At 43.5% G+C, this 14998-nt stretch overlaps 1 protein-coding gene across 1 annotated transcript in view; it reads left to right on the top strand.

Annotated features, from left to right (window-relative positions):
- UBE2N (ubiquitin conjugating enzyme E2 N) overlaps window positions 1–14564 on the top strand; it is a 46640-nt gene extending 32076 nt beyond the window's left edge. Inside the window, exons 3-4 of the mRNA XM_088454553.1 lie at window positions 5382–5522; window positions 13883–14564. Coding sequence (XP_088310679.1) covers window positions 5382–5522; window positions 13883–13923 — 182 coding nt within the window. The 3' untranslated portion in view covers window positions 13924–14564. The remainder of the gene's footprint in view (window positions 1–5381; window positions 5523–13882) is intronic.
- Window positions 14565–14998: the final 434 nt, after the last annotated feature.

Genomic DNA, 14998 nt, shown 5'->3' with positions numbered 1-14998 from the left:
GGACGCTTACCTGCATGTCCCTATTCTTTGGCGCCATCAACAGTTCCTCAGGTTTGCAATCAGCAGCGACCACTTCCAGTTTCGGGCGTTACCTTTTGGCCTGGCAACAGCACCACGTGTTTTCACCAAGGTGATGGCGGTCATGGCGGCTTCTCTGCGGCTGCAGGGAGTCCGCATGTTGCCGTATTTGGACGACCTGTTATTGGTGGCAGGATCTCCAGAGCTCCTGTTACGCCACTTGGACCTGACCATTGCACTGCTGCAACGGCACGGCTGGCTAATCAACTGGCAGAAGTCCACTCTAATCCCGTCTCGGAGGATTCTGCATCTTGGAGCCTTATTGGACTCGGGACAGCAAAGGATCTTCGTGACGGAGGACAAGATCTCTGCTTTACAGTCAAGGGTGCGCAGTTGTCTGCACAGCCGCCGGGTGTCCTTACACTCGGCGATGAGGTTACTGGGCTCCATGGTGTCGGTGTTCGACATGGTGGAATACGCCCAGTTTCACTCCAGACCTCTGCAGCACCTGATCCTGTCCAAGTGGAACGGGCTGACTCAGTCTCTGAAGTCCCAGACGATTGTGCTCACCCAGGAGGTTCGCCTGTCCCTTACGTGGTGGTTACAGACGACCCACCTCAACAAGGGACGTCCGTTCTGGGTTCCAAATTGGGTCCTGTTGACAACGGACGCCAGTCTTCGGGGCTGGGGAGCAGTTTCGGGTCCACACTTGTTCCAGGGCAGGTGGACGCCGACAGAAGCGGAGCTTCCAATAAATATCTTGGAACTCCGTGCGGTCTTCAATGCTCTCCAGCAGGCACAGCGGTTTCTACAGGGTCGCCCGGTGCAGGTCCAGTCGGACAACGCTACCACCGTGGCCTACATAAACAGGCAAGGAGGAACTCGCAGTCGGGCGGCTCTCGTAGAGGTCTCTCGGATCCTGGTTTGGTCGGAGCGCAATCTTCCGGCCATATCAGCGGTCTTCATCCCGGGAGTGCTCAATTGGGAGGCGGACTTTCTAAGTCGCCAGGACGTTCATCCGGGGGAATGGTCCCTGCACCCGGACGTTTTTCAACTACTGGTGGACAGGTGGGGTCTTCCAGAAATCGACCTCATGGCGTCCCGGCACAACAACAAGTTGCCGGTGTACGGGTCTCGCACAAGAGACGAAGGGGCGTCTCTGGTGGATGCTCTGTCCGTCCGGTGGACGTTCCGGTTCGCATACCTGTTCCCTCCGGTCTCCCTTCTTCCACGGGTAATCCGGAAATTCAAACAGGAAGGAGGGACGCTCCTGTTGATAGCTCCCGCGTGGCCCAGACGGCACTGGTTCTCAGACCTTCAGGGTCTGTCCGTGGACATTCCTCTGCGGTTGCCGCTACGACCGGACCTTCTGTCTCAGGGTCCTTGCCTTCACCCGGACCTGACTCGGCTGTCTTTGACGGCGTGGCTGTTGAGACGGCCATGCTGAGGTCCCGGGGGTTTTCCAGCTCTGTGGTGCGTACCATGTTACGAGCTCGGAAACCGTCTTCCGCGAGGATATACCATCGCGTGTGGCATACGTTCTTCCAGTGGTGTCGACCGAGAGGTTATGCACCGCGGGAGTTTCGTCTGTCTCGGATTCTCGCCTTCCTGCAAGCGGGACTAGATCATGGGCTTCGCCTTGCTTCTTTGAAGGTACAGGTTTCGGCCCTATCTGTCTGGTTTCACCGTAGGATTGCTACAATCCCGGATGTGCGCACCTTTAGGCAGGGTGTTCTCCGCATTCAGCCGCCCTTTGTTCCACCTGTGGCGCCTTGGGATTTGGCTGTGGTCCTGAGGGCTCTCCAAGGACCGCCGTTTGAACCACTGGGCTCAGTGGATCTTAAATGGCTAACAGCTAAGACTGTTTTCCTTCTGGCCATTGCTTCGGCCAGACGTGTTTCTGAGTTAGGGGCTCTTTCTTGTAGACCCCCTTTCTTGGTTTTTTATGGGAACAGGGCAGTGCTCCGCACTCGGCCCGAGTTTCTTCCCAAAGTTATTTCCCAGTTTCATATTAACGAGGAAATAGTTGTTCCGGCCTTTAACTCACCGGGTCTTTCCGTGGGTGAGGCCTCTTTGGATGTTGTGCGGGCCTTAAGGACTTATGTTGACCGCACTTCTTCGTTTAGGAAGTCGGACGCTTTGTTTGTCCTCTTTGGCTTCCGTAAAAAGGGTTGGCCTGCTTCAAAGCAAACTTTGGCAGCCTGGATCCGTATGGCTATTTCTGAAGCTTATCTTCATGAAGGCCTACCGGTCCCTCCTTCTCTGAAGGCTCATTCCACTAGGTCTGTGGGTCCTTCGTGGGCAGCTCGACGTGGTGCCTCGGCAGTTCAGATCTGCAAGGCTGCTACGTGGTCTTCTGTCCATACCTTCGTGAGGTATTACAGGTTTGACACCTTCGCCTCTCAGGATGCTTCCTTCGGGCGGCGGATTCTCCTTTCTGCACAGGAGCGTCCCCACCCTTAAAGGATACTGCTTTGGGACATCCCCAAGGTATCCTGTGGATACCCTATGGACCCTGAAGTAGAAAATATGAGATATGGTAAGAACTTACCCTTGTTATCTCTATTTCTACGAAGTCCATAGGGTTCCACAGGACTCCCGCCCTGTCGCACCTGTGCTGCAGATGGGCTTTGCTCTGGTCACCGGTTTTCCGTCTCCCTCTGGTGAGAATGTGATTCTTGTATGTGTCCAGATCTCTCTTCCTTCTCCTCCTCCGGCCTATGGCTTGGTAACTAACTGAGGTGCCTTGGCCCGGGGGCGGGGTATAGGAGGGGGACCTAGTGCATCCTGGGAGGCTGAAAGCTTAACTCTTTGGTGCCCTGCGACTGACGTCACACCTATACCCAAGGTATCCTGTGGAACCCTATGGACTTCGTAGAAATAGAGATAACAAGGGTAAGTTCTTACCATATCTCATATTTTTCTCACTAAGGGCCATATTCAATTTGAGGCGAAAAGTCTGAGGTCGGACTTTTCATCAACGTTTTTTACAGGGATAAAGTATCGGGCGTGTACCCGCTTATTATCCCCGTATTCAATTAGGATCCGGCGAAAACGGGACCTGGTGGAAAGGTAAGTATCGCAAAGTATTTTCAATTGAAGGGAAATTAGCCTGTCACCCCCCAAAAGATGGTCTGACATGGGGGATCACTATGGGTACCCCCAATTTGGCCTGCTGAAGGTATTCTGGGCTTTTAAATAGCTGCGGCAGGAGCATAAATGCTCCTGTGAAGAATAGCATTTATCTTAGTTATTTTTCAACAAAAAAAAAAAAAAAATGCCCATCAAATTTGGGGTACATAAAAATATGCTTGCACCCATTTTCAAGTCCCTAAAGTGATTTTTGAAAATTCTTCAAAAATCCACCTTCCACAACCACCAGCGTTCTAGAAAATACCTGCCGCATACATGGGAACCGCCCCTGAATTAATTTCGCTAGTTTAGAAGTTTGTCCCCCAAATTTTTTTTTTATTTTTTTTTATCGCCCCCAAAAAAGAAAGTTCCTTTTTTGGGGTGTCTTTTAAAAAAAAATTGACACATTATAAGGGGTGCAGGCTACTTATTTTAAGTCTGAACCCCAAAACCACTGTTCTGCACTTTTTTTCGCCACCTAAACAGTGGTGAAAACTTATCCCCATTTTTTAACATTAAAGACTTTTTGCACCTGCGAAAAGTCTTCGGAATTGAATATTGGGGATAAGTGAAACAGGCGAAAAATGGCGTAAACGGCAATAAATTATCGCCGATAACCCGTTTCGCAGGCTAATTGAATATGGCCCTGACTGCAAGTTGTAACTCAAAAGCAGAATGTACATATTTAGTGGTGTCATATTTAATTGGTTATGTGGTTGCAGTTACCATAGAGATTGGTAATCTATAATGGCTGGTGTTCTAGATTTTCCATACGTTTTGTGTTGTACCTGAATTTGTCTTTCTTTTACACTTTGTGGACATAACCTTAATCATCCAATCGCCTTCTGCTCTCCTGCTCTCTTCCAGTCATCTTTTTAAGGTGTTGTACTTTCATCCCTTTCGCGACTGAAAAACCTCTCATCCTTAATAATCTTTTTCAAGGATTCCTATCCTGCTTGTTTATAATCCCATTATTTGTACCTCAACTCTCAATTCATGCTATCTAAATTTTATTCTTTTTGGGCCCAGCTAGTAATGGTTGTACCACGGGGTAATTCTATTGTGGATCAGGTGCGAGTGCCACGGGTGCCCAGATTTCTGCTCACATCCTCCAGAGGCGACTAGCAGAAATCTTCAAAAAGTCGGATTTTTGGTTGGCCAATCTACTGTTTGAGCTATGACTTTGCATGGGTTTAACCACTTTACATGTCTAAACCTGGTGCATTTGGGTGTGATGAGTAATGGGCACATGTGGCACTCGTGCTTACTAGCATAAACAATTGAATATTGCCTGTCAGGCGCCCATTACTTAGAGGTGCTATAAAACAATTGAATGCCCCACAATATATGAAAAATATCCCATAATTATACATTTTATTTGGAGAGTCACCTGAGTGTTCATCAAGAAACTTTAATCCTTCAGTGAAGGTGATACTAGCAACTAGTGTGTTTGTGTTTTTTTTACAATTGGAAACTTGTGTATTACAAGAAATAACTATGATGAGGCCTTTTCCTTGTGGGCCTGCCCCTAGCTGCCACTAACATAAGCTTATATTACGGTTTATTTTTTTAACACCATTCATTCAATAATAATAAATGTTTTGGCTCATCTTTTGTGAACTTTTCTGCTTGACCTAAATGGTAAACAAAGAAAAACGTTTGTAGAGCTGCTTTTATTGTGGTCGTCGTGCGTTAACAAATCCTTTTAGTTCCTCCTCCACTGAGACTTTCCTCACCCCTGTGCTGAGCCTATTTTAACTTTACTTTTATAATGGTTTCTGTAGTGTAGGAGGCGTTATTGTCTTGTGATCAACAACTACTAACAAATGTGCGCCAGAGGTTTTTTTTTCTTTCTTCAGTTTCTAGTTCCTTGCTCCTGCACTGATGTTTAAAAAAACCTTTAAATTCTATGTCCTATAAATGGGGAAAGTGTCACTGTGAATGGTATTTGTCAGAATGTAACATGATGTACTTATGTATTATACCAGCATTTGAGAGGTTTCTTTTTTTAATTTTATGGATGTCAAGGTGTTTCTGTGTGTTTGTTTTTTTGCTGCACTGAATAAAAATTTTGTTGACAACTACTTTAACATTGAATAAAATGTACTGTATATGTTTTTACTGTCAAAACCATAATGTTTTGGTGCTGGGTGTTCGTGTGAAGGCCATGCCTGGCTCTTGTGACAAAACCAGTCTCTGTTGAATGCACTTTTCACCTCCTGTATCTGCAGATAAATGGTCTCCAGCTCTTCAGATCCGTACAGTGCTTCTATCAATTCAGGCTTTGTTAAGCGCACCCAACCCTGACGATCCATTAGCAAATGATGTAGCCGAGCAGTGGAAAACAAATGAAGCCCAAGCCATAGAAACAGGTATTCTAACACAAGGGAATGGATTGAAATATTCTTGTTAGTTTTGCTGATTTAAAAAGTACTGTTGTGCTGCTATCTTGTCACTTGTTACATAGCTCCGTGTAGGAAACTGAACAGTCATCACTTCATCCTGGTTTGCAGTGTATTGTGATGGTGAAACCGTTTACCACACATGGAATGATTGTGCTAAGATAAACACTTGGAACTTTTGTGAACTTCTGCAGTTGAGTCATAACTACAAAACTGATGCCCCAACATTTGTTACCTCCACCCTTTACCATGTGGCACAGCACACCAATGGTGGGTAACAGGTTTAGCTATCGTGGTAAGAGTAATTTGCCTTTCCAGAGCGTGCAATGCATTAATAGCATATACATACCACAGAAGTGGTAAATAATGTAGAATTGAGGAATTAGACACACGCACATCATATTACAGCATACTGATTTAGATGCATCGTCTGCATGTATCATGACACACCTGCCCTAGCAGCAGCCGCTGCTCTCCAAGTCACAACAGACTACTGTACCCCACTCACCACATATCATACGAACTAGGCATGTGGGGAACCTCTCTGCATTAGGGGAGACCGGGAGAGAGAGCACCAGGGATGGCACTACCTGCAGTCTGACTGGGATGCCTTAATAGAGGGATGGGACTGCCAATAGATGCACACAAAATAAAAAAAACAAGATAGGTGGCATACTAAGAATGAGTATGGCATGGGGGGAGAGCTGGAAATTGTAATATAGGAAAAAGAAACTAGGCAAATGTTTGCATGAAGGTATTTGGAGTAAAGAGACAAAGAAAAGTGACACAGGGAGAGTCTGAGGAATCAGATGAGGGATGAAGTTGGAGGGAGAGAGACGGGAAGAGAGAAGAATTAAAAACCCTTGGTACAACAACTAGCACAGGTGACTTAATTAAAACCTCATTCATTTTGATTAAACAATCTGTGCTTAAGCAAGGACATCACTAAAGCTGGGTACACACCTAGCAGATATACAGTATCTGCAGATCGAGTGATCTGCAGATATATTTGCAGATGATGGTTGTTCATAAAAACTGAACAACTATCATCTTCATACTGTACAGCTGATCGGGGTCTCGCCACGACCCCCTCCTTGCCGCTGTTAGTGTATGGGCGGCCGGCTGATCGCCCGTACACACAGCACGATGGACAGCTATATCTGCCATCGGCTGTGCAGCACAGCTGATACTATATATGTCTGTGAACTACGTCGTTCAGACATATCGCTGGTACAAATTGGCCGAAGGGCATTCAATTTATTGGCTGATCAATTGATTGGCCAATATATCTGCCAGTGGGTACCCAGCATAAAACTTTAACTGTTAGGGGCTTTGAGGATCAAGTTTGCGAAACACTATTACACTACACAACAAACAGGCATTGCAATATTAACAAAAAACAAATGTAATAATTTACCATATCAGAACTAAAACTTCTGTAATGTACCTCTACTTACAACTTTTGTAATGTAGCTGACAACTAATGATTACATTTGTATTTTGTTAATATTGCACTGCCCCAAACTCTGTACTCTAAGCTCCCTAACAGTCCACAGTGTTCTCCCAAGGCTCATTGTCATGGGCACTCCACCCGCCATTTTTTTTAAGTCACCCAACACTATACTGCTCCATGAGTCTGATGGCTAAAGTCGGTTGTGCTATGCTTATGTTACTGTGACATACCATTACAGAGATCTCTCCCCTGTCTTTAAGAGAGAGGGCAAAGTTTGAACGGGGGAACATTGCAGAGAGGGTAGATGAAGAGTGCAGACCTGCACTGTGTGTAAGTATCCATTGCTGGACACAATTATATCTGTGTCCAGCCAGCAAGTGGGTATTATCTGCAAGAGTCTTTAAAAAATTACGTGTCCAACCAGATTACACCCACACCCGGCTACTACTTCTTCTTTTTTTTTTTTTTTTTTAAAACATACAATTTTATTTGCAGTTTTGAAAGTATAGCCTACATCGGCTAAGATAGAGTAAACAAAAATATAGTAACATATTAACATAACCCGGCTACTTCTTAATGCCACTGAGCTGGCAAATTTTCCTGGGGAGAACATTGTTCCAGGTTTTAAGAATATCCATGCTTAAACACAGATGGCTTAATCAAAATGAATGAGGTATTCTGTATTTAGTGCCTCTGTTCATTTCAGTCAGATACACGTTTAAGCCCGTTTCATAAAATGTGAATGATATCAAGCAATACCGAAATCAAATTTCTACTTCACTCCTCTAAATGTAGATAGGAAGTTTTTCCATAGGAGCCGCCCACTTGGTGTATATAGCCTCGCTCCTCCTCTTCCGCCTTGACTTTTTTTTCCTCTCGCAGTAGAGTAGGGAAGTTTTGTTATTTTATCAATATAAAAACTTTCCTCATGTTTTCTGCCCAGCGTTGCGCCTCCTGGAGCCGCGGGTTGGCACCACAGAGGTATCACTAAGGAAGTGATCAGATGGCGGTGCTGGTTTCGCCTGGATATGCACAACGCACAGCTGGAGGTCTGCTTACCATATAGCCCGTTGTGGTTCTAGGTCCGGCATTTTGGCAGGACAGAGGCCAGAGCCGGAAGGAAGGTCTTCCTGCCTAGTGGCAACTGGAGCTGGCGGTGGTGCACAGCCGCATGCTGGAGTGGAAATGTAGATAGACCAGAATGTCTTTTGGGACGGTCAGTCAGCTGATTCCTGGGACTCCTTTGATTCTGGAAGACACACAATGGACCCCCTCCCACACAGACACAGACACAACAGCCAGGAAGCGCCCAAGCAACGGAAGTCCTAATTAGATAAGGGTGCTTGTATGTACTATTGGATTAGTAGAGAATATTAAGACTCTGGCATATATTAATCTGCAGTGTGTCAGGTCGGCAGTACATTAGAAAATATTACTCCAAGATGACAAGGCAGTCCTTTTCGTCAAACCTATAGGAGATCCAATCCACAGCAACAATAACTGTCTCGTCCCTCCAACCATGGCGGTAGAGGGCAGGCTTTTTAGATTCCCCAAAAGATGGATTTGATTTGTCCAGGACAGATGGATACTGGAGGTGGTATCCAGGGGATACCATATAGAATTAAAACAAGATCCTAGAAGTCAATGTTTGTTCTGCTTTTGATTCTATTCACGCCTGTTACTTGTAAAGAAACCATCAGGGAAATTCAGAACAATTTTGGATCTGAGGGAACTAAACAAATTTGTCCTAATAGACAATTTCACATGAAAACTCTGAAGACAATTTTAACAAGCATAAGGAAAGAAGACTTTCTAGCCTCAATAGAATTGATGGATGCCTACTTTGCCGTGCTAGTGAACAGGCGATATCAGAGCAACCTAAGATTTGTGTCCTAAGCGATCACTTCCAATTCACATTCCTCCCCTTCACTTTGGAAACCTCACTTAGAACATTCATAAAAATTCTTGAATCATGGCTCGTTTAGGAAAAACAGGAAATATCGGTTTGGCCATATCTCGATGACATACTCTGGAAAATCAAGAGAAATAGTGCCAAAAAGATTAGCCCGGACTGTAACGTTTCTACAATTCCATGGTTTGATTATAAATTGGGAGAAAAGCCAACTTATACCAGTGCAACAGACAATGTGTAGAGAGAAATTTTCTATGGTGCGGAATTACACGCTCTGAGGAGAGAAGCAAAAATATCTAAGAACTATCCACATTGGTGCAGGTGTGCGACAAAATTCAACTTCACACAGGACTTTGTCTTGTGGGCCTGATGTACTCAACTATAGACAGTTCCATGGGCAAGATGGCAAATGAGAGAACTACAGTGGAATATACTAAAGTAAAGTTGCAAGAAACTGCCTCTATATTATCATGTTCGGTTGGAACAATCCACAAAGATGTCCCTTGCTTGGTGAAGAAGCGTATAATTAAAAAACAGGTCAACTTTGCTATCGTAGCAACAGTACCTGAGATTAACCACAAACGCAAGTTCAACAGGATTTTGCACATCTGCTGCAACATGTAGCACAAGGTTGGTGGACCCCACAAGAGAGTGTGCTCTCCTCAAACCAGTGAGAAATGAAAGTGGTATACAAGGCAATAACTTCTCTCCAAGATCATCTGAAAGGAATCCACCTGAAAGTGTTTTCAGACAATGTGGAAGTAGTAGTCTGAATCACCAAGGTGGTACCAAAAACCAGATTCACATGGGCGAAGTATACAAAATTGATGGTATGGGCAGGGAATTATCCAGGCTCTCTTTTAGCGATCCATGTGTCAGTCATAGGGGCATATTCAATTGGGGGCGAGAATAGAAAAAAATCCTGCACCTGTGATGTTTTGCCTGCAGGTGCGGGATTTTTGCTATTCAATTAGGTGCAGGGTTTTTTCTGTTTTGAGCGCCGTGAGGTGTGTGTGTTTTTTTTTTTTTATTTCCAGCAAGTCTGATTTTTCCTAAAATCGTTAATTTTAAATCGACAGAACTTGCTCTGGGACCCCGGCGGCACCCACACGAGAGAACTAATTAAGCAATTGGATGTTTCCAATTGGCTTAATTAGTCCTTAATTACTTCACCTTCCGCAGCGCTGTCTTCTTCCTCCAGCGTCGGGACCCTGTCTCCTGCAGCAGCGGTAAGAATATCAGTGTGTGCTCCTCCCAGTGTAAATATGCCCCACGGTAACGGGCGTTGGGAGAACTACAACTACCAGCAGCCACCGGGACTCTTAGCAGCCCCCTCCCCAGTGAAAAGATGGAGGTGAGGCCATCGGGAGCCTCAGAGACCCCCGGGCCGGTAAGTGTGATTTTTTTTTTTTTATTATTTAATTTTTTTTTTTTTTTAATGCGCCACTGGGTTTTCAGAGCTGAAAACCTAGCGACCACTTTTTTTTTTATTGGAAACCACTGGTATCTGGAGCGAGCATACCCGCAGCAATCCAAAATTGGGCACAAGGTTTGATAAACCTCGCTCCCAATTGAATATGCCCCTTAGAAAACGTTATAGCAGACTTTCTCAGCCAAAAGCAGATTCTCCCAGGATTACGGGAGCTGAATACACAGATATTCCAGGCCATACTGAAGAGTTTCTTTTGCCCAGAAATAGACCTGATGGCAACAAACTTGAATACAAAACTGTAACTGCTTTTCCAGGTATTGTCTTCCCGGGACACCGGGCATAGAGGCTCTCACTAAGATTGGTCCCAGAAATGTCCAGAGTTTGCCATTTTTAAAAAGAAAATGGAAATGTCTGTGGGGTTTGCACTTTTAATCCTTATGCTAGGAGAAAAGATCAAACCCAACAATTCAACATATGGTCCTCATAGTCTCCACCATTATTTCCCATGTTATTTTGTCAGGTTTTCAGGCAACGGAGAAATTGTTTAATTTGGCGACTATTTCTTTTTGTATACTGTTTATTATTTTTATCTGGAACAGATCAGGTGGAATTTTCTGGCTTTCCAGCAAAGTGGCATCCTACCAGAGATCAGCATGGGATGTTGACTCCTGTTCTCTTCTCCTGAACCATCTTAGCACCCTCTGCCATCTGTGTGTGGTGCAAGCATACATATCCTAGCATGTCTAAGATGAAAACTGCTAATATAACCTTTAACTGTACCTCTTACTCCCACCTTTGTTTTCCATCAGTCATCAGTAATCATCCTAATTAATGGCCAGTACGATCAGTCTCCTGTGTTAAACTTTTCCATGCTTGAAAATATCCACAGTGGTGGATGAAACGTATCGCTGTCCGTCCCCAGTCTTGTGTACCTGTTCAGGTACCGATAGTCAATTGCTCATCTGGCCAAGTGAGACGCAATTTGTACTCGGATTCCCAGAGTGGACTGCTACGTTTAGCCGGCGGGTGCAGCAGCCCTAGCACGCCGCAGGTCTGGGAGTTGGTGCGGCTAACTATATATTAGCAGCCGCCTTCACACAACACTGAATACCCGAGCGGACTGCTCCATTCAGCCGGCAGGTCCAGCAGCTATAACGCCGCAAGAGGACCTGGAGTTGGTGAGGCTAATCATACAACTGCCCCCACACAACACTGAAGTCAGAACTGCGATACAGAAGGACTCCTACGGCGTGATAATTACTAGCGCTGGGCTGGCTTCTACACTGTCGGGCACTTTCTACACAAGGAGCAGATAAAAAATATTTTCACACCATCAATTGACTAAAGGAACCTGGCTAATGCTCCTAATTAAGGAAAGACTTGAATCAAAAAAACTTCTAATATTCACCTCAATAGGTGTATCGCTGTTGGGACACTACTTTGCTTTCAAGAAAAAAAGACTATATATTTACTTTAGATTACTAGTAAGCTAATGTGTCATTTATGATCATGATATTTTAATTGGTAATATATTGTATTGGCTGATATTTAAATGAAAGGCACTTTTTTAAATCTGTTTATTACTATTAATAAATAACCTGCGTACAGTTGGATTGTTATAATTAATTAGCAGTATCCCATTACTTATTTTTGTCTCATTGGACCACCTACAAATTTTAGAAAACCAGCGCACTTAATTATCTGTGTTTAAACCTTTCCATGTCAGTATAGCACAGATTCATGGTTACCCTACTCTTTGCCAAATCAAATTACCAGCTTGCAGTTGACTTAGTTTGCAGGGCTAAGTTAGTGGCAGCAGTAGCACTGCAGCCTTTAGCCAGAAGTTGCATATTGGACATCGTGGAAGATTGCCATGAGCTGGTGATGACCATACCTTCCCTCTTCAGAAGAGAACTTGTGAGTGCCTCGCAGAGTCTTTGGAAGTTGCAACACCATAGCAGTCAAGACACACAAATTAAGGCTGACGTGGTCACTGGTCAGTTCTCCCTAAAATAAACCCCCACTTTCTAGATTTTCTAAGCGTTTGTACAGCCAGAGAGCGAGTTGATTACATTTATAACAAAAGGTATTATTTACAAAGGTTTTTATTTTAATTGAGTATGTATTTGTACATTTCATGAGTTGTTTCTTTGCAGTATAGAGTTGATATCCACTTTTAAAGTCTCTTTTATTTAGGGAGAGGGAGCCGAATACATAAATCCCCACGAGCTACTGAGGTTATGTTCTTGCAAGCGGTTTTACATCTGCCTTTGGCATATTGCCCAGATTTTAATGCCTGATGAATGCAGCTTAAGGGGATGTAAAAATTGGGATCAATAGATCACTATGAGCAATACACTGCCGTCCCTGTACTACTTCCTATGCTCAGTGGACACTACACGCAGTTTGTTCTATTTTTGGTCTGTCAGGCTTTTGGAAAATGTACTGATACATACATGTATGAGTCGTGGCGATCTGTGGAGGACTACCTTAAGGTTCATCCATTTAATGAATGCAGCACACGGCAGTGTGTTATAGATGACTGTAGAATGGTTTTATCTGTGTGCACAAATTACATTTCTGATACAACTTCACTGTTTGTAAAATATGAAGTATATCTACAGATTAATAAATACATCATGTGGCTGCACAAGTGGGGCCATGTTCATTGATGTTTTATTTTGTAAATGTAGTGCTTTAATGAGTCCAGTAATCCATCATTGTGCCTTTAGTTAAATGCAGACATGCATACCATGTTTATTGGAGATGAAAATGCTGGCTGTCCTTTTTAAAGATGCTGGTGAGTGGTGCCACTGTACCAGTGGGAGTGTCTGAAGATGGACTGCCCTTTTTGCAGTGATAAACTCAATATAACCTACAACTGTTGTTTCAATCGGCAACAAAATCTCATGAAACAAAGACCCTGAAATTGCATGAGGGTTTTATATTTTCAGATCTTTCTGCAAAGATTCCCAACTATAAGCCAATTCTGTTATTTTACAGATGTGTCCTCATACACCTATTCTCAATACACCATACAGGGCGAAACCCCCGCCGCAACTGAGCCGCTCCGAGAAATGTAGACGTTGGTTTTTTTCTTTAAATGTTGTGTCTTATATGCATCGCAGGCACAACGAAACACCACTTGGTGTACTACAGGCGCTGGACTGCGACTTTAACCGCACAGGAATTAGTTTTAAACACTTACAGATTCAAACTCAATCACACACACATGTACAATTGTCACGTACCAAACTGATCAGTGCAATCTAGAAAAGTAATTGTTTTATTTGTACGTATAAGACTCACATTTTGAGTGAAAGACGCTTGGCGCTGTTGAGTCGGCCAGTTTGCGAAGAGGAGTTTGGCACGACTGAAGCCACAGTGTGTGAGGACACATCTGTATGTTATATGGGATAGCTAGTGTGTTTATAGTGAGGCAACTAGAGTGTGCTAAACATAAATTACCTTTTAAGCCAATATGTAACTGTACTGTTTGTCATTTATTACATACTTTCTCTCTTCTGTTGCAGCCAGAGCGTGGACTAGGCTATACGCTACGAATAATGTGTGAATTCATCTTGATCTCCCAAGTGTGCATCACTTTTCTGTTCTGCCAAGACCTCTTCCTTTTTTGTTTGCATTTAATGGACACAGTCTTAAAAAATAAAAAAAAACAGAATTATAAAGCCCAGACATGGTCAGTCTTTGGTGATTAAATGCACATTAGCAAATCTCATGTCTTGTCCTAATTCACTGTTGTACCGCATGAGCAGAAGCTGTAGATTATCATTAGCATGTTCTGCAATGTTCAAGAGGTGGCAAGACCTCCGTATTTCTCCATTTTTGGCATTGTGATTTCAGTTAAAGCACTGTAAATGGAGATAGTCTAGGTTAGTTGCAGTATTTCTTTTTCTTCCCTTTTTAATTGTGTCCCTCCCTTTTATTATTATCCTTATTATGTTGTCTGAAAGCAGCTAACCTGCACTTTAGTATATTTGCCCCATAGCCTGCCACTTTACAAAAGGTAGACGGACAACCTTGATTGAAGAAACCATGGAAAAATCAGGAATCCGTTAAGAACCCCTCCCAACTATGACTAATCTCCTTTCTTTCGAGTGTTAAACCTTCCAAAGCTTGTGACCATTTTGTATGGCTTGTCTTGAAAATCTGTAAATCTTATGTTTTAGTAAAATATTTTTTTTTGTTATTCTACTTCTGCCTTTGTACAATTTCTCCTTATTTTTTTGTAACACGCGAACATGACAAAAAGTCAATTCTCGCAAAGCGGGACAGATCTGAACTGAGAATGTTTTTGAATTTACAGTAACTGTCAACTAAACTATTTTCATAACAGCACCTAATTTGAGGACTATTCTGCAATGTGAATTTTTTTAACACAATGACATCTATTCAGGGGAAACATGACATGGAAGAACTGTTCCACATGGTGAAATAGGGAAATGTGATGTGATGATCTCATTGACTGAGTCCCTTAACTGGTTCAATACAAGGAACAATAATGGGGCTTTATAAGGTATATTTTGAGACTTCTAACTCAGGCTAAACAGGGAATGATTATGTAAGCATACACAATGCCAGTTCATGAGGTATTATTAATATGCACATTTATTGATATTAAAGATGAG

Source organism: Taudactylus pleione, unplaced genomic scaffold (assembly GCF_031769625.1).
Source record: "Taudactylus pleione unplaced genomic scaffold, aTauple2 ptg000040l, whole genome shotgun sequence".
In the NCBI taxonomy this organism is placed as follows: domain Eukaryota; kingdom Metazoa; phylum Chordata; class Amphibia; order Anura; family Myobatrachidae; genus Taudactylus; species Taudactylus pleione.
Note: the sequence above shows the minus strand (reverse complement) of the source record. Positions and strands in the feature narration are given on the sequence as shown.